This window comes from Myotis yumanensis, unplaced genomic scaffold, assembly GCF_028538775.1.
Source record: "Myotis yumanensis isolate MYYU_CA2020_CCGP unplaced genomic scaffold, mMyoYum1.0.hap1 SCAF_10, whole genome shotgun sequence".
NCBI lineage: Eukaryota > Metazoa > Chordata > Mammalia > Chiroptera > Vespertilionidae > Myotis > Myotis yumanensis.
The window spans coordinates 1,786,044-1,807,661 of record NW_027223761.1 but is presented as its reverse complement, the minus strand read 5'-3'; the positions used below and the strand labels follow the sequence as shown (position 1 = coordinate 1,807,661).

Here is a 21,618-nt window from a genome sequence, read left to right as displayed (position 1 = left end):
GCCCAGGGAAACCCTCCCGCCACCCTCCCTTTGCCTCCCAGGTGGCCGGCCGCCCGGAACTGGCCTGCCCACGTGGAGATCATCTCGTGTCCTTCCTGCGAGAGTCAGGCCCCCAGCCAGGGCGCCCTCTGCATCCTGGGCGCACAGATGGGCCGTTGCCTCGCCCCCGGCACACACACGTGCAGTGCGCTCACAGTGCTGGGCAAGAGCAGGGGAAGAAACAAGTGGACACGTGACGGGCCTGAAGGGGAAGTGGTGGCAGCAGCCCCGGTGCAGCCCCAGCCTGTGGCAGCTGCTTCCTGTGTGTGCCGCCTCCTGTCAGCTGGTCCCGCTTGTCCCCCTCTGTGACCCCTGTCGTCATTAACCCCGTGCATTGGGAATGATGTGAGGGTGTTTCTGAGCCCTTGGCCCACCCCTGGCTCCTGCCAGTGCCCCCAGAGGCCACCTGAGACTGACCCGGTCTCCATGCCCCTGTCCCTCCCAGGGTCCAGCACAAGCCCCGGCGGGGCTGCAGCCTGTGGGGCCCTGGACAGCCCAGCCACAGGATGGGGTGTGATGGCAGGACCAGGATGTGTACTTGATGCTCAGCATTTATTTGAAAAGTTGGGGCTGGTGAGCAGAGCAGGGCTTCAGGACACCGACCCCTCCCCCCCGCTCCCGCCATCAGAGCCTCAGCCCCAGGTCCAGACACGGGCAGGCAGCACCCCGATGCGGCTCCGGAGGCAGCGGGCTGGGGGGACTGCTGCCCGTGCGGGGTCTGCTGTGGAGGGGCCGCAGGAGTCCGTGCTCCATGGGGCTTGGCGGGCGGTGGGGTCCCAGGCTGTCCCTCTGACAGGAGGAAGGGGGGGTCTGGGCCGAGTGGGTGCGGTGCTCGTTGTAGATGAGAGTGGCCCCGATGGCAGGGCAGGCGGCAGGTGGGCGGAGGGCGTCCCTGCCTAGTGCCCGCTTCGAGGTGACCTTTGCTGCTCTGTCCCTGTCCTGGGTGTGGGCTTCACCAGGGCAGGTGGGGGGAGGGGGGCAGGCTGGGGTCAGACAATGAAGCCTTGGCCGGGCTCGGGAGCGGCCGGCGAGGGGACGCAGGCCAGGTCGCACCTGCACTCGTCGATGTGGGTGTAGGTGTGCCGGACGGCCGTCCCGTCGGGGCACTGCAGGCTCACCGCCTCCTCGTGGGCCCTGATCTCCTGGCAGCAGGCGCAGCGGCGCTGCATGGCCTGGGCCTCCGGGGAGTACCTGTGGGCACACGGCCCTGAGACGGCGCCCTCGCCCAGCAGCCTTGTGCCTGTCTGAGGATGCGGGCTTCGCTGGCCGCACCGGGGTCGGCTCTGCGGGCTTTCAGGGTCGCTTTGACCCCCTACCTTCCTGCCAGGCACCCTTTCCCCTCGGAACCAGCTCCTCAAACTTGCTGACCCCACAGGCCCCTCCAGGAACCTGCCCTGGACCCTGCTTCCTGCCTCTCTGGCCGAGGGCTCACAGCTGGCCGCAGCCTGCCGCTCGGCTCTACCCGCAGCTCCGCCCCGAGCCTGGCCCGAGGAGGACCCTGGGTCTGCCCACCCCCAGGTGGACACAGCGCCAGACGTCTGGACGCAGCGCCCGTCTCTGCCCAGTGTGCCCAGGCCTGGCTCTGCGGGTCGGAGGCTCCAGGCTTGTGCCGACAGATGTGGAAAGGGGCTCCTCTGGGCCCCCTTTCCTCCTGGGCCCTCCTGACCCAGCTCAGGGCGGCAAGCCCAGGCCAGGGCCACAGGGGGCCCTGGGAGGTGATGTGTGCTGGGGTGGGCTCTCTGCTTCCAGGTAGGAGTTCCCCTCAGTGGGCGGAGGTAGCTGGGGGTGCGGGGCCACTCACTTGGACACTCCCGGGCAGTAGCCCTCGCAGAAGGTGAGGTTGACGGGGGCCTGGCAGCCCTGGTGCTCCAGCACCGTCCTGTTGAGGCGGACCTGGCAGGAGTCTGCACGGAGGAAAGGCAGAGGTGGGGGTCCCCGAGGACCCAGACCGGCTGCTCCCTCCCAGGGGTCAGGGCAGGAGCCCATGGGCAGAGGTTGGAGGGAGTTGGAGGGCAGGGGCGGGGCGCCCCGACTTACCCACTTCCTCGCAGGAGTAGCAGCAGCCGGTTTTCCTGAGGATGCCCTGCAACGGGGGACAGAGGGAGGGCTGGGGGCGGGGGCCAGGATCTAGGGGCGGGGCCTATAGGAGGGCGTGGCCTCCAGAAAGCGGCCTGGGCAGGATTTCCAGGGCACAGTGTGGGCGGGGCCGCCAGGGCAAGGCCAGGAGGCCACCAGGCTGGCCAGATCCCCGGGGGCACACACCCTGCAGCTGGACACGTCTGGGCAGGGCGACGGCCTGAGGATCAGCACGGGGACCCCGTGCTCGGCCTGGCAGTGGTACTCGGTGCAGTTGTCCACCAGGCTGTTGATCCAGGTCTCATTGGGCTGAAACGCACAGGGGAGAGCCGGGTTGGGATTTTCTCACGGCCCAGAAGGCCTGGAGGGAGGGGCTGCTGGGTGGAGGGCTGAGACCCCGCTCACCTGGATCAGCCCGCCGTCGGGCGTGAGGCAGGCCTTCTGCACGCACTCCCCACAGCACTGCCCGGCCACCGTCACGTACTCGAAACCCTGGGGGCCAGAGGGTGGTCACGTCTGCACCCCCCGGCCTCCTGCCCCTCCACACCCCAAGGGCCTGGCAGTCCCATCAACCACCCCCACACTCTGAAATCATGGCCCGGAGGGTAGAAGCTTGTCCAGGCCTGGCTCTGAGGGTCGGGGTACCCCCTGTCCTGCCTCAGCCTCACCCCTGCTTCCGGCCCCTCCCCTCTTCTGCCTGCCCGGAACCTGTCCCAGCCCCACCCACCCTGTCACCCACCATCTTCCTGCTCTGCACCCTCCCTTTGGGGAAGCGGCAAAGGCTGAGCTGGAGGACCCCCCTGGGGTCAGGTACCACTGACTTGCAGGTGCTGCGGTGGGGGAGGGGCGCCAGGGCGCTGTCTGCCCGGGCAGGCTCACCAGGGGACAGGTGGCGTTGCAGATGTCCTCCACACACTGCACGGTGGGGGCCCGGGTGTCCTCGGACAGGCAGGTGCACGTGTGGCAGGGAGTGGCCGCTGGGACGGTTGCACCGACCTGCAGGGGGTGGGGGGGGGGGGTGACTGAGGGCCCTGGGTGGGGCGGGGCCAGGACCCTGCCTGCGGCCAGGTGGGCTCGGAGAAGACGAGGCCCACACCGGTGGTTCTTTCTTCTTCAGATGGGGTTATGGATGTGCCCCCCTCCGGGCACCGGCCAGGAGAGAAGCAGGACCCCCGGCAGGGCAGGCCCCCGGGCAGGCAGCAGGCCCTGGGAGGTGTGTGCTGCCCGAGGACCTTCCCCTTCCTGGGAGGAAGCTGCTGGGAGACCCTGAAGCTAAACTCTGCCTGGCCCGGGCACAGGCGCCTCTCCCAGGTCCGCCCCCCCCCCCCCCCCCCAGCTCTAAGTGGCCCCGAGCTGCTCCCTTCATCTGCTCTCATGGCAGAAGGGGAGACAGGCTGGGCACTGGAGACGAGGCGCGGTGTCCAGAGGGGCCTGGGCGCCCCACTGTGGATGTACAGAGCCCCCCCCCCCCAGAGCCTTACCCCATAGACGGTGCCGTTGTAGGTGCACAGCTTGGGCCCTGGAAGCAAAGGGAAGGCTGAGGGCCTGCCTGGCGGAGGGGGTGGGGTGGGGAGGCGGGGAGAGGACACTCCTGGCCCAAGCAACACCCAGAGAGCTCCCCCCTGCCCCCCACTCACGGCAGATGAAGGTCGTGCAGCAGCCGCCCTCCTCCTGGGTGGGGGCCAGCTCCTCTCCTGGCCCACATGCCGGGGTGCTCTGGGGGCAGGTGGTCGTGTTGCAGACTGCGGGGAGGCGGAGAGGTGGGTGCTGTCGGGGGGACCTCGCCCTCCCCACTCAGCTAGTTCCCAGTGTAACGGGGTTCCCCATGTTGGAGCCAAAGAAGTACTTGTCCAGGGGGCTGACCACTCAATGCGGCCCTTCTGGGTTCCCCTCCCTGGTCCTGCCCCAGGGCCTGGGCAGACCACGGTCACCAGCCTCAATTTTAGGGGAAAATGAAGCCCCCAGAGGCCGCTCAGCGCAGGGGTCCAGCCAGGACGCCGTGGCCTCTGTGGCCTCCGCGCTGCAGCCCCTGCCGGCTGGCGGCTGTGCCCTGCGCCCTCCTCTCGGGCCCCCACCGCCGGCCCGCAGGGCAGGGCTCACCGCACAGCGTCTCCTGGCAGCACGGGTTGTCCGCCAGGGGCCTGGTCACGGCCACGAAGCCAGTCTGGCCGCACTCGCGGGGCAGTTCCCGGGCATCACACTGCACGGGCACACACTGCACCGACACGGAGCTCGCGTCGCACACGCAGGCCTGGCAGTTGCTGACCCATCGCTCTCCAGGCTGCAATAGACCAGGTCAGGGTCCCTGAGGGCTCAGGCCCAGCCTCAGCTCGGCCAGGGCGGCCCTCGCCCCCAGCCCCAGCTCCGAGCAGCCCTGGGACAGGGACGCATGCACAGCCAGGCGCCCACCCGCCCAAGCTGAGGTGAGCGAGGTGGGGCCAGCTGGGGGCAGAACCACTCACGAATTTGGGGAACCCATCTGGTCCCACGCAGGCTGGAAGAGAAGGAGAAGGGGGGGTCACGGGGGCCCTGGGGTTCACAGCCGGTGGCAGAGGCCACAGGCCGCAGGGACAGGTCCTCCGGGGCCTGGCCACTCCCCAGCCTTGGTCGTCCCCCTGGGAACGGAAGCCCCCGGGAACCGAGGGCTCCAGGCCGCGTGGCTGCCAGCAGATGGGCTGGCGCTGGGCTGAGGCTGCCAGCAGACATTGAGGCGGGACGGGCCCAGCACCGGCCTGGAACAGGGACGTCCGGCCTGTGCCTCCCCCGACCGCCTCACCAGGACGGGGTCAGGGGCCGGGGCCGGGGCGTGCTTACGGCACTCGGGCACACAGACGTCCGTGTGCGAGTTGAAGAGGGTCTGTCCGTCGGGGCAGAAGCAGCCCTCCGCCAGCCCCGTGCTCTCTGGGCTCTGGGTTCTGTGAGGGGAGGAGGCAGTCCTGGGCCCTGCACCCCTGTGGACGGGCATCCACGGGGAGGGGGGGCAGCGGGCTTGGATGGGGTTGGTCGGCTGCCCTGGACATCCCCTGGGGCCAAGGTGGGAGGTCCGGTGGGGGAAGGGCACCCAGAGATCCTGGCCCCTCCTGGCTGGTCCCAGACCCTCGGGCAGCCTGGCCGGCGCTCACCTGAAGTCGCAGGACGCGGGCTGCACGGGGCCGCACGGCTTGTACACCTTCTCGGGTGGGCAGGGGAGCTCTGGGGGCAGAGACAGTGTCAGGTGGGCCGAGGAGGCCAGGGCCCCCCCGCAGCCGCCCCCAACTCACCGCACAGCCCGCCGGTGGCGTTTCGCCAGTCACTGCAGGCGCCCCGGGCGCGGCAGAGCGCCGCGTAGGCCTCCAGGCTCTGGCAGGGCACCCCGGGGTGGCCGGCCTGGCAGGCATCCTGGACGCAGGCGCTGAAGAACAGGCCGGGCGGGATGAGGTCGTGGCACTCGGCGAAGAGGCTGCGGCAGGGGCAGGGGCAGGGCAGTCAGAGGTCAGAGGTCGGAGCAGAGCTGGGTCCCGCCCCACGGGGTCACTGCCCCAGGGTGACCACACCCTCAGGAGGGACTCACTGGCTCAGCATCAGCTCGCAGAGGGGCGCTGGGGGGCACGGGGTGGATGTGGGCGTGGTGGGTGCCGGGGACAGGGGGCTGGTGGTCGCGGGCGGGGCTGTGGGGGCCCAGCAGCCTTCCTTGTTGGTCTCGGGGACCAGCCAGGCGCTGGCCATGTCCTGGCAGGTGGGGGCGATGGTGCCGTCCGGCAGGCGGCAGTCGTCCCTCTGGCTGTTGGTGCAGGTGCCTGGGGGCGGGGCCGGGAGGGTCATCGCGGGGCGGCCTTCCCCCCCACCTCCCGGGGGCCACTCGGTTAGAAACCTGGTTGCTGAGTGAGAGTCAGCTCCGGCCTGGGGCAGGCGGCAGGGGGCGGGGTGGGGGCAAATCTGGGGGGTGGAGATGCCACCTGGGGGCCCCGGGCAGGACTCGGAGGGAGGAGCAGGTGGCGCCCTGCAGGGCCCGCGTGTCCCGCTCACCGCACTGGCCCTCGGTGTTGTGGCTGAAGTGGCTGTAGGACAGCTGGACCTGGAAGACCTGCCCGTCGAAGGTGACGCTGACCCCGATGGCCGGGATGTCCACACGCATCGTGGTGCTCGCCGTCATGGACACACTCACGCCGTTCTTGCTGAAGCCCTGGCTCACCCGCACGTGGTCAAACAGGATCTGGGGGGCGCAGTGGGGACCGTCACTGGGGGTCGGGGCCCATCCCCTCAGCCCACCAGGTGCAGGGGCTCCCCTCAGGCGGGGTCCTGCCCGCCGTGCCCGCCCGCACGCACCAGGCCCTCCTCCTGCCCGCCGGCGGCGGTCTCGGTGGTGAGGACGACCTCCGAGGCCTTGTAGCGGACGCTGAGGGCGCGGGGGGCAGCTGGCGGAGGCCGCGGCCCCGCAGTGGTGGTTGTCCAGGAGGATGGTGAGGTTCCCGTGCCGGGGCCGGATCTCCCGCATGAGCACGTGTGTGCAGTTGTCCCGGAAGGAGTAGGGGGTGCCATCGAAGGTGACGTAGTGGGAGTCCCCCCAGCTGCTGCAGGAGCCTGCGGACGCACACAGTCCCTCACCCAGTGCCACATGCACGGCCGCCTCGGGGTGTCCTCACCCCGGCCTCTGCGCCCCTGGAGGCCCTAGGAAGGGACCTGCCGCTCCGCTGCAGATGGGACCTCCTGGGGCACCCGGGGTGAGTGCCCTCCCAGGGGCCAGGGAGGGGAGGGGAGGGGAGGTGCCGCCTGAAGGCAGGGCAGCGATGGTGAGAGGCCAGGGCCCGGACAGGACGGGGACGAGGCAGGAAGGACCTTCCCTGGAGATTCAGGGAGGAGCGGCCTTGGGGATGGGACAATCCCTCCCGCTGCTGGGGAGCCCCTGTCCGTGGTCCCTCCTGGGGCAGCCCCGCAAAGGGCACCCAGGACCTCGGGAGGAGGGCCCTCGAGGCCCATTTCCGCCCCCAGTGCACCGGGCGACAACCCCTTGTGTGCTGGTCAGCACTGCCCGCCCTGCCCGACCCCGCCCCACCCCGCCTGGCCCGGGCCTCACATTCGCACTCGTAGTGGAACTGGCAGGGCTCCTGTGGGCTCTGCACCTTGACCGGCAGGTGTCCGTTCACACAGGAGACCTGGGCCACAGGCTGCGGCTCCAGCAGGACAATGCGGTTGTCGCCCTCGCACCGCGCCACCTTGCAGTCCTCCAGCGTCCAGGTCTCATTCACCTGCAGGCAGCAGGCACAGCTCGGCCACCTGCCATGGCCTCGGGAGCCCAGCCCCAGGCCCCCGCCTCCCTCCGGACAGGGCGCCCCTTGGAGGGGTCACCCCGGGGCTGGGAACTGCCCCACGGGAGCCAGCAGCAGCTCCTGACCGCGTGCACAGGACAGCAGGCAAGGCGGGGAGGAGGGGCACGCACCTGGCGGGGAGGGTCCACGAGGTCACAGCCGGGAGCTGGAAAGGTCAGGGGAACCCAGGTCGCCGTCGGGAGCTCCACGGGCAAGGAGGTGGGGCAGGCGCCCTGGAAGCGGTCGAGCTCGCAGTGCTGGTTGCAGATGGCGTAGAAGTGGCAGCCGGCCTTGTCGGTCCTGTTGTAGACGACGTCCCCTGGGGGGAGGGGGGAATCAGGAAGATCGGACACGCCGGTCAGCAAGCATGGCCTCCACAGCACCTGCCACTGGGCGGGGCAGAGACCCCGGAATGGGGTGCCCGGTGAACTGTCCTCCGGAGGGGACGGGGCTCCACACACCTGGTGAGAACAGCTGTCCAAACGCCCGGCACCGGCAGGGTGTGGTAGAGACGAGAGGGCTGGGTGAGGCGCTGGGCCCAGGGGTGCTGGGGAGCCAGGGGGACCTGGTGGTCTCCGGGGTTGAGGACGGGCAGTGACTGTCGCAGCAGAGCAGACGCACGTGGTAGTTGAGGCACATCCTGAAGCGGCCGCCCTGGTCGCGGTTGTGGCACACCAGCCCGAAGCGCACGTCGCACAGCACCACCTGGCCCACGTCCTCCAGGCTCGCGTCCGGCGCCTTCTCTGCTCGGCACTCGATGTCCTGAGGCTGCTCGCAGAAGCTGTGGCCGGCAGCCCGGAGGACAGAGAGGGTCTCAAAGTCCCCGCCGTCGGCAACCGGGCTGGGGTAGTCCTCATCGAACCAGTCTGTCCACGTGCACCGTGGCGTGCAGGCCCCAGGGGTTGTGGAGGTCATGGAGGTGGTGGAGGTAGTGGAGGTCGGGGTCGGCCTCAGGGAGCTGGTGGGCAGGGAGGTCCCAATGGTGGGACTGGAGGACGGGGTCCCAGGGGTGGTCTGTATGGGGGAGGTGGCCACGTGGGGGGCACTGGGTGAGGCTGGCTTGGCAGTTGTGGTCAGGGTCCCAGTGGAGGCAGAGGGACTTGGGACAGAGCGCCACTGGGTGGTCCTGAGAGAGGTGCCAGCCGTCTGGGTGGCGGAGACACTCTCTGTGATCCTGGGGGAAGTGGGGGGTGACTGGGTGGTGGCCGTGGTGCTGACCTCGGTGGGCCCGGAAGTCCGCTGGCCGGTGCTGGTGGTCATGGCAGTGCTGGTGGGCGTGGCCGTGCTGGTGGGCGTGGCCGTGCTGGTGGGCAGGGCCGTGCTGGTGGGCATGGCGGTGCTGGGGCAGTGGCGGTAGTCATCACAGCAGAGCACGCGGATTTGGTAGTTGAAGCACATCTTGAAGCGGCCGGCCTGGTCGCGGTTGCGGCACACCAGGCCCTCCTCCAGCCTGCACAGCACCACCTGGCCCAGCTGCTCCAGGGGCACGTCGGGCAGCGACGAGGCCCGGCACTCCAGGCCCTCGGGCCGCTCGCAGATGGGCCGGCCGGCTGCCTGCATGTTGGCGTAGGTCTCAAAGTCCCCTCCGGAGGCCCCGGGCATGGGGTAGCTCTGGTCCAGCCAGTCGGTCCAGGCACAGCGAGGCTGACAGGCAGTGGGCGTGGCCACTGAGGTTGTGGTGCTGGAGGTCGTGATGGGAGAGGTCAGGGCCTTCATCGTGGAGCCTGTAGCCGTGGGGACGGCTGTAGAAGGGCCCGGGGTGGTGCCCGGCAGGGAGCTGGTGGTCACGGGAATGGGGGGCGATGGGGAGGGTCTGGTGCTGGCCCCTGGGCTGGAGGTGGCCCTGGTGGTGGACTCTCTGGCCTGGGAGGTGCCACTGGAGGCCGTGGAGGGCCCCACAAGGGTGGTGGCCAGAGTGGTGGGCGTCACTGGGGCGAGGGTGCCCCCTGAAGACGGGGAGGGGGCCGCCGTGGTGCCGGGCGTGGAGGGGCAGTGGCTGTAGTCGTCGCAGCAGAGCAGACGCACGTGGTAGTTGAGGCACATCCTGAAGCGGCCGCCCTGGTCGCGGTTGCGGCACACCAGCCCGAAGCGCACGTCGCACTGAACCACCTGGCCCACGTCCTCCAGGCTCGTGTCAGGCGCCTTCTCTGCTCGGCACTCGATGTCCTGAGGCTGCTCGCAGAAGCTGTGGCCGGCAGCGCGGAGGACAGAGAGGGTCTCAAAGTCCCCACCGTCCTGGCCGGGTGTGGGATAGTCAGCGTCAAACCAGTCAGTCCACATGCACCGTGGCCTGCAGGCCCCATGGGTTGTGGAGGTCATGGAGGTGGTGGAGATTGGGGTCGACCTCAGGGAGCTGGTGGGCAGGGAGGTCCCAAAGGTGGGACTGGAGGACAGGGTCCCAGGGGTGGTCTGTATGGAGGAGGTGGCCACGTGGGGGGCACTGGGTGAGGCTAGCTTGGCAGTTGTGGTCAGGGTCCCTGTGGAGGCAGAGGGACTTGGGACAGAGGGCCACTGGGTGGTCCTGAGGGAGGTGCCGGCCGTCTGGGTGGCGGAGACACTCTCTGTGATCCTGGGGGACGAGGGGCGTGACTGGGTGGTGGCCGTGGTGCTGACTTCGGTGGGCCCGGAAGTCCGCTGGCCGGTGCTGGTGGTCATGGTAGTGCTGGTGGGCATGGCCATGCTGGTGGGCGTGGCCGTGCTGGTGGGCAGGGCCGTGCTGGTGGGCATGGCGGTGCTGGGGCAGTGGCGGTAGTCATCACAGCAGAGCACGCGGATTTGGTAGTTGAAGCACATCTTGAAGCGGCCGGCCTGGTCGCGGTTGCGGCACACCAGGCCCTCCTCCAGCCTGCACAGCACCACCTGGCCCAGCTGCTCCAGGGGCACGTCGGGCAGCGACGAGGCCCGGCACTCCAGGCCCTCGGGCCGCTCGCAGACGGGCCGGCCGGCTGCCTGCATGTTGGCGTAGGTCTCAAAGTCCCCTCCGGAGGCCCCGGGCATGGGGTAGCTCTGGTCCAGCCAGTCGGTCCAGGCACAGCGAGGCTGACAGGCAGTGGGCGTGGCCACTGAGGTTGTGGTGCTGGAGGTCGTGATGGGAGAGGTCAGGGCCTTCATCGTGGAGCCTGTAGCCGTGGGGACGGCTGTAGAAGGGCCCGGGGTGGTGCCCGGCAGGGAGCTGGTGGTCACGGGAATGGGGGGCGATGGGGAGGGTCTGGTGCTGGCCCCTGGGCTGGAGGTGGCCCTGGTGGTGGACTCTCTGGCCTGGGAGGTGCCACTGGAGGCCGTGGAGGGCCCCACAAGGGTGGTGGCCAGAGTGGTGGGCGTCACTGGGGCGAGGGTGCCCCCTGAAGACGGGGAGGGGGCCGCCGTGGTGCCGGGCGTGGAGGGGCAGTGGCTGTAGTCGTCGCAGCAGAGCAGACGCACGTGGTAGTTGAGGCACATCCTGAAGCGGCCGCCCTGGTCGCGGTTGCGGCACACCAGCCCGAAGCGCACGTCGCACTGAACCACCTGGCCCACGTCCTCCAGGCTCGTGTCAGGCGCCTTCTCTGCTCGGCACTCGATGTCCTGAGGCTGCTCGCAGAAGCTGTGGCCGGCAGCGCGGAGGACAGAGAGGGTCTCAAAGTCCCCACCGTCCTGGCCGGGTGTGGGATAGTCAGCGTCAAACCAGTCAGTCCACATGCACCGTGGCCTGCAGGCCCCATGGGTTGTGGAGGTCATGGAGGTGGTGGAGATTGGGGTCGACCTCAGGGAGCTGGTGGGCAGGGAGGTCCCAAAGGTGGGACTGGAGGACAGGGTCCCAGGGGTGGTCTGTATGGAGGAGGTGGCCACGTGGGGGGCACTGGGTGAGGCTAGCTTGGCAGTTGTGGTCAGGGTCCCTGTGGAGGCAGAGGGACTTGGGACAGAGGGCCACTGGGTGGTCCTGAGGGAGGTGCCGGCCGTCTGGGTGGCGGAGACACTCTCTGTGATCCTGGGGGACGAGGGGCGTGACTGGGTGGTGGCCGTGGTGCTGACTTCGGTGGGCCCGGAAGTCCGCTGGCCGGTGCTGGTGGTCATGGTAGTGCTGGTGGGCATGGCCATGCTGGTGGGCGTGGCCGTGCTGGTGGGCAGGGCCGTGCTGGTGGGCATGGCGGTGCTGGGGCAGTGGCGGTAGTCATCACAGCAGAGCACGCGGATTTGGTAGTTGAAGCACATCTTGAAGCGGCCGGCCTGGTCGCGGTTGCGGCACACCAGGCCCTCCTCCAGCCTGCACAGCACCACCTGGCCCAGCTGCTCCAGGGGCACGTCGGGCAGCGACGAGGCCCGGCACTCCAGGCCCTCGGGCCGCTCGCAGACGGGCCGGCCGGCTGCCTGCATGTTGGCGTAGGTCTCAAAGTCCCCTCCGGAGGCCCCGGGCATGGGGTAGCTCTGGTCCAGCCAGTCGGTCCAGGCACAGCGAGGCTGACAGGCAGTGGGCGTGGCCACTGAGGTTGTGGTGCTGGAGGTCGTGATGGGAGAGGTCAGGGCCTTCATCGTGGAGCCTGTAGCCGTGGGGACGGCTGTAGAAGGGCCCGGGGTGGTGCCCGGCAGGGAGCTGGTGGTCACGGGAATGGGGGGCGATGGGGAGGGTCTGGTGCTGGCCCCTGGGCTGGAGGTGGCCCTGGTGGTGGACTCTCTGGCCTGGGAGGTGCCACTGGAGGCCGTGGAGGGCCCCACAAGGGTGGTGGCCAGAGTGGTGGGCGTCACTGGGGCGAGGGTGCCCCCTGAAGACGGGGAGGGGGCCGCCGTGGTGCCGGGCGTGGAGGGGCAGTGGCTGTAGTCGTCGCAGCAGAGCAGACGCACGTGGTAGTTGAGGCACATCCTGAAGCGGCCGCCCTGGTCGCGGTTGCGGCACACCAGCCCGAAGCGCACGTCGCACTGAACCACCTGGCCCACGTCCTCCAGGCTCGTGTCAGGCGCCTTCTCTGCTCGGCACTCGATGTCCTGAGGCTGCTCGCAGAAGCTGTGGCCGGCAGCGCGGAGGACAGAGAGGGTCTCAAAGTCCCCACCGTCCTGGCCGGGTGTGGGATAGTCAGCGTCAAACCAGTCAGTCCACATGCACCGTGGCCTGCAGGCCCCATGGGTTGTGGAGGTCATGGAGGTGGTGGAGATTGGGGTCGACCTCAGGGAGCTGGTGGGCAGGGAGGTCCCAAAGGTGGGACTGGAGGACAGGGTCCCAGGGGTGGTCTGTATGGAGGAGGTGGCCACGTGGGGGGCACTGGGTGAGGCTAGCTTGGCAGTTGTGGTCAGGGTCCCTGTGGAGGCAGAGGGACTTGGGACAGAGGGCCACTGGGTGGTCCTGAGGGAGGTGCCGGCCGTCTGGGTGGCGGAGACACTCTCTGTGATCCTGGGGGACGAGGGGCGTGACTGGGTGGTGGCCGTGGTGCTGACTTCGGTGGGCCCGGAAGTCCGCTGGCCGGTGCTGGTGGTCATGGCAGTGCTGGTGGGCATGGCCATGCTGGTGGGCGTGGCCGTGCTGGTGGGCAGGGCCGTGCTGGTGGGCATGGCGGTGCTGGGGCAGTGGCGGTAGTCATCACAGCAGAGCACGCGGATTTGGTAGTTGAAGCACATCTTGAAGCGGCCGGCCTGGTCGCGGTTGCGGCACACCAGGCCCTCCTCCAGCCTGCACAGCACCACCTGGCCCAGCTGCTCCAGGGGCACGTCGGGCAGCGACGAGGCCCGGCACTCCAGGCCCTCGGGCCGCTCGCAGACGGGCCGGCCGGCTGCCTGCATGTTGGCGTAGGTCTCAAAGTCCCCTCCGGAGGCCCCGGGCATGGGGTAGCTCTGGTCCAGCCAGTCGGTCCAGGCACAGCGAGGCTGACAGGCAGTGGGCGTGGCCACTGAGGTTGTGGTGCTGGAGGTCGTGATGGGAGAGGTCAGAGCCTTCATCGTGGAGCCTGTAGCCGTGGGGACGGCTGTAGAAGGGCCCGGGGTGGTGCCCGGCAGGGAGCTGGTGGTCACGGGAATGGGGGGCGATGGGGAGGGTCTGGTGCTGGCCCCTGGGCTGGAGGTGGCCCTGGTGGTGCTGATCACAGTGCTGGTGCGTCTGGGCAGGGTCTCCCGGGGCCTGGTGGTGGACTCTCTGGCCTGGGAGGTGCTGCTGGAGGCCGTGGACGGCCCCACAAGGGTGGTGGCCAGGGTGGTGGCCAGACTGGTGGGCGTCACTGGGGCGAGGGTGCTCCCTGAAGACGGGGAGGGGGCCGCCGTGGTGCCGGGCGTGGAGGGGCAGTGGCTGTAGTCGTCGCAGCAGAGCAGACGCACGTGGTAGTTGAGGCACATCCTGAAGCGGCCGCCCTGGTCGCGGTTGCGGCACACCAGCCCGAAGCGCACGTCGCACTGAACCACCTGGCCCACGTCCTCCAGGCTCGTGTCAGGCACCTTCTCTGCTCGGCACTCGATGTCCTGAGGCTGCTCGCAGAAGCTGTGGCCGGCAGCGCGGAGGACAGAGAGGGTCTCAAAGTCCCCGCCGTCCTGGCCAGGTGTGGGATAGTTAGCGTCAAACCAGTCAGTCCACATGCACCGTGGCGTGCAGGTCACGGAGGTCATGGAGGTCATGGAGGTTGTAGAGGTCATGGAGGTTGTGGAGGTCATGGAGGTCATGGTTGGCTTCAGGGAGCTGGTGGGCAGGGTGGTCCCAACGGTGGGACTGGAGGACGGGGTCCCAGGGGTGGTCTGAATGGGGGAGGTGGCCACATGGGGGGCACTGGGTGAGGCTGGCTTGGCAGTTGTGGTCAGGGTCCCTGTGGAGGCAGAGGGACTTGGGACAGAGCGCCACTGGGTGGTCCTGAGGGAGGTGCCAGCCGTCTGGGTGGCGGAGACACTCTCTGTGATCCTGGGGGACGAGGGGTGTGACTGGGTGGTGGCCGTGGTGCTGACCTCGGTGGGCCCGGAAGTCCGCTTGCCCATGCTGGTGGGCATGGCTGTGCTGGTGGGCGTGGCCATGCTGGTGGGCAGGGCCGTGCTGGGGCAGTGGCGGTAGTCATCACAGCAGAGCACGCGGATTTGATAGTTGAAGCACATCTTGAAGCGGCCGGCCTGGTCGCGGTTGCGGCACACCAGGCCCTCCTCCAGCCTGCACAGCACCACCTGGCCCAGCTGCTCCAGGGGCACGTCGGGCAGCGACGAGGCCCGGCACTCCAGGCCCTCGGGCCGCTCGCAGACGGGCCGGCCGGCTGCCTGCATGTTGGCGTAGGTCTCAAAGTCCCCTCCGGAGGCCCCGGGCATGGGGTAGCTCTGGTCCAGCCAGTCGGTCCAGGCACAGCGAGGCTGACAGGCAGTGGGCGTGGCCACTGAGATTGTGGTGCTGGAGGTCGTGATGGGAGAGGTCAGGGCCTTCATCGTGGAGCCTGTAGCCGTGGGGACGGCTGTAGAAGGGCCCGGGGTGGTGCCCGGCAGGGAGCTGGTGGTCACGGGAATGGGGGGCGATGGGGAGGGTCTGGTGCTGGCCCCTGGGCTGGCGGTGGCCCTGGTGGTGGGCGTCACTGGGGCGAGGGTGCTCCCTGAAGACGGGGAGGGGGCCGCCGTGGTGCCGGGCGTGGAGGGGCAGTGGCTGTAGTCGTCACAGCAGAGCAGACGCACGTGGTAGTTGAGGCACATCCTGAAGCGGCCGCCCTGGTCGCGGTTGCGGCACACCAGCCCGAAGCGCACGTCGCACTGAACCACCTGGCCCACGTCCTCCAGGCTCCTGTCAGGCGCCTTCTCTGCTCGGCACTCGATGTCCTGAGGCTGCTCGCAGAAGCTGTGGCCGGCAGCCCGGAGGACAGAGAGGGTCTCAAAGTCCCCACCGTCGGGAACCGGTGTGGGGTAGTCCTCATCGAGCCAGTCTGTCCACGTGCACCGTGGCCTGCAGGCCCCATGGGTTGTGGAGGTCTCGGAGGTCATGGAGGTCGTGGAGATCGGGGTCGGCCTCAGGGAGCTGGTGGACAGGGAGGTCCCAAAGGTGGGACTGGAGGACGGGGTTCCAGGGGTGGTCTGTATGGGGGAGGTGGCCACATGGGGAGCACTGGGTGAGGCTGGCTTGGCAGTTGTGGTCAGGGTCCCTGTGGAGGCAGAGGGACTTGGGACAGAGCGCCACTGGGTGGTCCTGAGGGAGGTGCCAGCCATCTGGGTGGCTGGGACACTTTCTGTGATCTTGGGGGACGAGGGGCGTGACTGGGTGGTGGCCGTGGTGCTGACCTCGGTGGGCCCGGAAGTCCGCTTGCCCATGCTGGTGGGCATGGCTGTGCTGGTGGGCGTGGCCATGCTGGTGGGCGTGGCCGTGCTGGTGGGCAGGGCCGTGCTGGTGGGCATGGCGGTGCTGGGGCAGTGGCGGTAGTCATCACAGCAGAGCACGCGGATTTGGTAGTTGAAGCACATCTTGAAGCGGCCGGCCTGGTCGCGGTTGCGGCACACCAGGCCCTCCTCCAGCCTGCACAGCACCACCTGGCCCAGCTGCTCCAGGGGCACGTCGGGCAGCGACGAGGCCCGGCACTCCAGGCCCTCGGGCCGCTCGCAGATGGGCCGGCCGGCTGCCTGCATGTTGGCGTAGGTCTCAAAGTCCCCTCCGGAGGCCCCGGGCATGGGGTAGCTCTGGTCCAGCCAGTCGGTCCAGGCACAGCGAGGCTGACAGGCAGTGGGCGTGGCCACTGAGGTTGTGGTGCTGGAGGTCGTGATGGGAGAGGTCAGGGCCTTCATCGTGGAGCCTGTAGCCGTGGGGACGGCTGTAGAAGGGCCCGGGGTGGTGCCCGGCAGGGAGCTGGTGGTCACGGGAATGGGGGGCGATGGGGAGGGTCTGGTGCTGGCCCCTGGGCTGGAGGTGGCCCTGGTGGTGGACTCTCTGGCCTGGGAGGTGCCGCTGGAGGCCGTGGAGGGCCCCACAAGGGTGGTGGCCAGAGTGGTGGGCGTCACTGGGGCGAGGGTGCCCCCTGAAGACGGGGAGGGGGCCGCCGTGGTGCTGGGCGTGGAGGGGCAGTGGCTGTAGTTGTCGCAGCAGAGCAGACGCACGTGGTAGTTGAGGCACATCCTGAAGCGGCCGCCCTGGTCGCGGTTGCGGCACACCAGCCCGAAGCGCACGTCGCACTGAACCACCTGGCCCACGTCCTCCAGGCTCGTGTCAGGCGCCTTCTCTGCTCGGCACTCGATGTCCTGAGGCTGCTCGCAGAAGCTGTGGCCGGCAGCGCGGAGGACAGAGAGGGTCTCAAAGTCCCCGCCGTCCTGGCCAGGTGTGGGATAGTCAGCGTCAAACCAGTCAGTCCACATGCACCGTGGCGTGCAGGCCCCAGGGGTTGTGGAGGTCTCGGAGGTCATGGAGGTCGTGGAGATCGGGGTCGGCCTCAGGGAGCTGGTGTGCAGGGAGGTCCCAAGGGTGGGACTGGAGGACGGGGTCCCAGGGGTGGTCTGAATCGGGGAGGTGGCCACATGGGGAGCACTGGGTGAGGCTGGCTTGGCAGTTGTGGTCAGGGTCCCAGTGGAGGCAGAGGGACTTGGGACAGAGCGCCACTGGGTGGTCCTGAGGGAGGTGCCAGCCGTCTGGGTGGCTGCGACACTTTCTGTGATCCTGGGGGATGAGGGGCGTGACTGGGTGGTGGCCGTGGTGCTGACCTCGGTGGGCCCGGAAGTCCGCTTGCCCATGCTGGTGGGCGTGGCCGTGCTGGTGGGCAGGGCCGTGCTGGTGGGCGTGGCCGTGCTGGTGGGCGTGGCCATGCTGGTGGGCATGGCGGTGCTGGTGGGCAGGGCCATGCTGGTGGGCAGGGCCGTGCTGGGGCAGTGGCGGTAGTCATCACAGCAGAGCACGCGGATTTGGTAGTTGAAGCACATCTTGAAGCGGCCGGCCTGGTCGCGGTTGCGGCACACCAGGCCCTCCTCCAGCCTGCACAGCACCACCTGGCCCAGCTGCTCCAGGGGCACGTCGGGCAGCCTCTCGGCCCGGCACTCCAGGCCCTCAGGCCGCTCGCAGACGGGCCGGCCGGCTGCCTGCATGTTGGCGTAGGTCTCAAAGTCCCCTCCGGAGGCCCCGGGCATGGGGTAGCTCTGGTCCAGCCAGTCGGTCCAGGCACAGCGAGGCTGACAAGCAGTGGGCGTGGCCACTGAGGTTGTGGTGCTGGAGGTCGTGATGGGAGAGGTCAGAGCCTTCATCGTGGAGCCTGTAGCCGTGAGGACGGCTGTAGAAGGGCCCGGGGTGGTGCCCGGCAGGGAGCTGGTGGTCACGGGAATGGGGGGCGATGGGGAGGGTCTGGTGCTGGCCCCTGGGCTGGAGGTGGCCCTGGTGGTGCTGATCACAGTGCTGGTGCGTCTGGGCAGGGTCTCCCGGGGCCTGGTGGTGGACTCTCTGGCCTGGGAGGTGCCGCTGGAGGCCGTGGAGGGCCCCACAATGGTGGTGGCCCTGGTGGTGTGCGTCACTGGGGCGAGGGTGCCCCCTGAAGACGGGGAGGGGGCCGCCGTGGTGCCGGGGGTGGAGGGGCAGTGGCTGTAGTCGTCACAGCAGCGCACGCGGATGTGGTAGTTGAGGCAGGACTCCCCCGCCCGCTGCCGACTGTTCCTGCAGATGAAGCCATACTCACGGGCGCACTGGACCACCTGGCCCAGCGCCTCGAGGGGCACCCCTGGTGACAGCACGGCCTCGCACTGGATGGCGTCCGGCTCCGCGCAGAGCTGCCCGCCCGCCTGCCTGATGTGGTAGTAGGTCTCAATGTCGCCCCCATAGCGGCCAGGCAGGGGCTGGTCCGTGTCCAGCCAGTCGGTCCAGCGGCATGTCGGCTGGCAGCTGGTCGTTGCTGTGGTTCGGGCTGTGTGGGGGGTGGTAGGACTGGAGGCTGTTGGGGAGAGCGGCCCCAGGCTGGACCCCGGGAGAGTGACTGTGGTGGTGGCCGGGGTGCTGGGGCAGTGGCGGTAGTCGTCACAGCAGAGCACGCGGACTTGGTAGTTGAGGCACACCCTGAACCAGCTGTCCTGGTCGCGGTTGCGGCACACCAGGCCCTCCTCCAGCCTGCAGCGCACCACCTGGCCCAGCTGCCGCAGGGGCACGTCGGGCAGCGATGAGGCCCGGCACTCCAGGTCCAGGGGCCGCTCGCAGACGTGCCCGCCGGCCTCCCGGATGTTGGCGTAGGTCTCGAAGTCGCCGCCATTGGGGCCCAGAGAGGGATAGTCCACGTCGAACCAGTCTGTCCAGGTGCACTGTGGCGTGCAGGGCCCGGAGGTCGGAGACGTTGGGGTAGGCGAGCCGGAGCTGGGCTTCCAGGAGCTGGAGGGCAGGGAGGTCCCCAAGGTGGGGATGGTGGCCGAGGACTCAGGTGTGGTCTGTATGGGGGAGGTGGCCAGGGTGGCTGTGTGGGGGGCGCTGGACGAGGCAGGCCTGGCCGTCGTGGTCAGGCCCCGGGTGGACGGCACGGGCGGTGGCCCGGTGGAGGTGGGGCAGCGGCCGGCGCCGTCGCAGCAGAGCACACGGATGTTGTAATTGAAGCACATGGTGAACGGCCCCCTCTGGTCCCGGTTCCTGCAGACCAGCCCGGCCTGCAGGCTGCAGCTCACCACCTGGCCGATCTGGTCCAGGCTCACCTCCGGGTAGCTCTCTGCCCGGCACTCAATCTTCTGCGGCTCCCGGCACATCTTGCCGCCAGCAGCCCTGATGTTGTCGTAGGTCTCCATGTCTCCGCCCGTGACCCCCGAGGTGGGGAAGTCCACGTCAAACCATTCTGTCCACTCGCATTTGGGCTGGCAGCCAGTCGTGCCCTGGCTGCTGGTGGCTTCAGTGGTGGCAGTGGCAGTGGAGGTGGTGGTGGCCGTGGCTGTGGTGGTGGGGGCAGTGGCAGGGGTGGCAGTGGAGGTGGTCGTGGCTGTGGTGGTGGGGGCAGGGGTGGCAGTGGAGGTGGAGGTGGTGATGGCTGTGGCTGTGGTGGCACTGGCGGTGGCAGGGGTGGCAGTGGAAGTGGTGGTGGTGGTAGTGAAGGAGGTAGTGGATATGACTGTGGTGGCGCTGGTGGTGGCAGGGGTGGCAGTGGAGGTGGTGGTGGCTGTGGCTGTGGTGGTGGCGGTGGCAGGGGTGGCAGTGGAGGTGGAGGTGGCTGTGGCGGCACTGGCGGTGGCAGGGGTGGGCTCCCCGCAGTGGCTGTAGCTGCAGCACAGCAGGCGGATCCGGTAGTTGTAGCACATCTTGAACAGGCCCATCTGCTCGTCATTCCTGCAGACCAGGCCGAAGCTGGGGTCGCAGTGCACGAGCTGCCCCAGCTCCTCGGGCCTCCTGTCCGGGAAGTTCACTGCCCGGCACTCTATGTCCTGCGGCCGCTCGCACACGTCGCCCCCCGCACTCCTGATCCTGTCGTATGACTCGATGTCGCCCCCAGCCTCCTCGGACTTGGGGTAATCCTCATCGAACCACTCCGTCCACTGACAGCGGGGCTGGCAGCTGGTGCCCGGGACCTCGGAGCTGCTGGCCACCGGGGTCTGTGTCGTCGGTGAGGTCAAGGCTGTGGTTGCCTGGACGGGGGAGGTGGACAGGGGCAGGAGGGTCGGCTTCTGGCTGGTGCCGCAGGGCACGTAGTCGCAGCAGAGCACCCGCAGCTCGTAGTTGTGGCAGAGCGGAGGGTCCTGCTCGCTGTTGAGGCACCTGAGCCCGAGCCGGGGGCTGCACTCCACCTTCTGGCCCAGCTGCTCCAGGGGCGTGTCTGGAAGCAGCTGCGCGCGGCACTCGACTCCGGCTGGCGCTGGGCAGACCTGGTGACCCCTCTGCCTCAGGTTTGCAAACGTCTCGAAGTCCCCACCTCCCATGCCCGGCTCTGGGCGGCCGCTGTCGTACCAGGCAGACCAGTGGCACAGCTCTTGCACGCACACGGTGGAGAGCGTGGGGACCGGACCTGTGGGGAGGGGGCGGCGGTCAACCTCCTCCGCGTCCTTGTTAGCCACGCCCAGGAGGAGGGTGACGCAGGTCCCGTGGCCCTCGGGTCTCGGCGGGATCCTGGGCCATCCCTCGCGCCCAGGACTTCGGCACCGAGTGCCTGCTGGGTCTTCCCTCCTCACCCGGACAGCGGCTTCCTTCCCAGGTCAGCTCACCTGTCGTGGAGGGTGGCATCGCAGTCGAGGTGAAGGTGAAAGGCGTGGTGGACGGCGTGACGCGACATTCCACGGCCGTCCGCGTGATCGTCCCGTTGCTCCCGCAGACGGCCAGCAGGCAGGCGCCGAGCCCGTCGGTCGTGTTGTAGATGACTTCCTCGTAGCTGTAGGTCCTGCCCTCGTACGTGCACGTGCAGGCTGCAAGACGCGGCAGGTGCAGCGCTCAGCGCTCAGCGGGAGCCCCAGCCCCCAGCCCCCTAACCAACCAGACCCCTCCTTACCCGCGAGGCTGTATGTGCATTGGACGCCGCCAGCGGTGCAGTTACTGCGAGGAGAGAGAGAAGCTGAGAGCCTGCGAAGGGGGAGGGAAAGGGGGGGCGCCCTGCCCCGCCCGCCCAGCTCTGCCCCCATCCCACCAGGCCCCGCCCCCTCACCAGCTCTGGCAGTTCTCTGCTGTGGGGACCTTGGTACCAACATCGTAGTAGTTCTCGTCGTCATCGTAGCAGCCACACTGGGCCACACACCTCATCTGGTCCTCACTGAAGAACGGCTTGCTGGGCGGACACTTTGGGTAGCAGCCTGGGGTGGGCACAGGGAGGGCGGGGGGAGAAGGCTCACCCTCTCGGGCCAGGTGGTCCATGCTGCCCTGACCCGGGGCTGGGGGGGGGGGTGCGGTGTGCCGGTGGCAGGAGCCCACACCGCCCCCCCTGGAACCCACCCAGCCCCTGACACCCGTGCGATGTCCTGGGGTGATGAGGTACAGCCCCCCCTGACAGCCTGCCCCTCACCTTCCTGGCCTGGCAGGTCCATCAGGCAGCGTCCACTGGGGTTGCGGCAGGTCCGCAGGCAGGGTGCCCCGCAGGGCTGGTAGTGCCACTCGCACTCCCCGTGGGGGTTGTAGTAGTCGCAGAACAGGGCTGCGCGTGGAAGACCAAGGCTAAGGGCGATGCCGGCCGCTGTGCCCTGGATGCCAGGGCAGCGTGGGGCCGGCCCCGCTTGCCCCAGGAGTGGAGGGTCCCCGGGGCCCGGCCCTGGCACTCATTGCAGTTTCCCTTCTCGGCCCTGGACGTGGCATAGAGTCATCCCGTCCTGGGCGACCTGTCTGCCTGGCTTTTATGGACACGTCGGTGCGCACACTCGCAGTGCCTGTGGTGCAGCCTGCCTCCTCCCGCCCGCCCTTCAG

At 69.1% G+C, this 21,618-nt stretch overlaps 1 protein-coding gene across 1 annotated transcript in view; it reads right to left on the bottom strand.

Moving 5' to 3' along the window:
• Window positions 1-572: 572 nt before the first annotated feature.
• The window catches only part of MUC5B (mucin 5B, oligomeric mucus/gel-forming), a 35,042-nt gene continuing 13,996 nt past the window's right edge, over window positions 573-21,618 (bottom strand). The window contains 24 exon segments of the mRNA XM_070427195.1: window positions 573-1,230; window positions 1,841-1,943; window positions 2,077-2,122; window positions 2,302-2,424; window positions 2,521-2,607; window positions 2,995-3,111; window positions 3,597-3,634; window positions 3,753-3,857; window positions 4,216-4,396; window positions 4,578-4,609; window positions 4,930-5,030; window positions 5,238-5,307; window positions 5,376-5,554; window positions 5,666-5,891; window positions 6,121-6,307; window positions 6,421-6,508; window positions 6,510-6,675; window positions 7,169-7,340; window positions 7,532-7,719; window positions 7,862-20,239; window positions 20,436-20,633; window positions 20,717-20,760; window positions 20,870-21,014; window positions 21,224-21,352. Of these exon segments, the coding sequence (XP_070283296.1) occupies window positions 1,029-1,230; window positions 1,841-1,943; window positions 2,077-2,122; window positions 2,302-2,424; window positions 2,521-2,607; window positions 2,995-3,111; window positions 3,597-3,634; window positions 3,753-3,857; window positions 4,216-4,396; window positions 4,578-4,609; window positions 4,930-5,030; window positions 5,238-5,307; window positions 5,376-5,554; window positions 5,666-5,891; window positions 6,121-6,307; window positions 6,421-6,508; window positions 6,510-6,675; window positions 7,169-7,340; window positions 7,532-7,719; window positions 7,862-20,239; window positions 20,436-20,633; window positions 20,717-20,760; window positions 20,870-21,014; window positions 21,224-21,352 (15,305 nt within the window). The 3' untranslated portion in view covers window positions 573-1,028.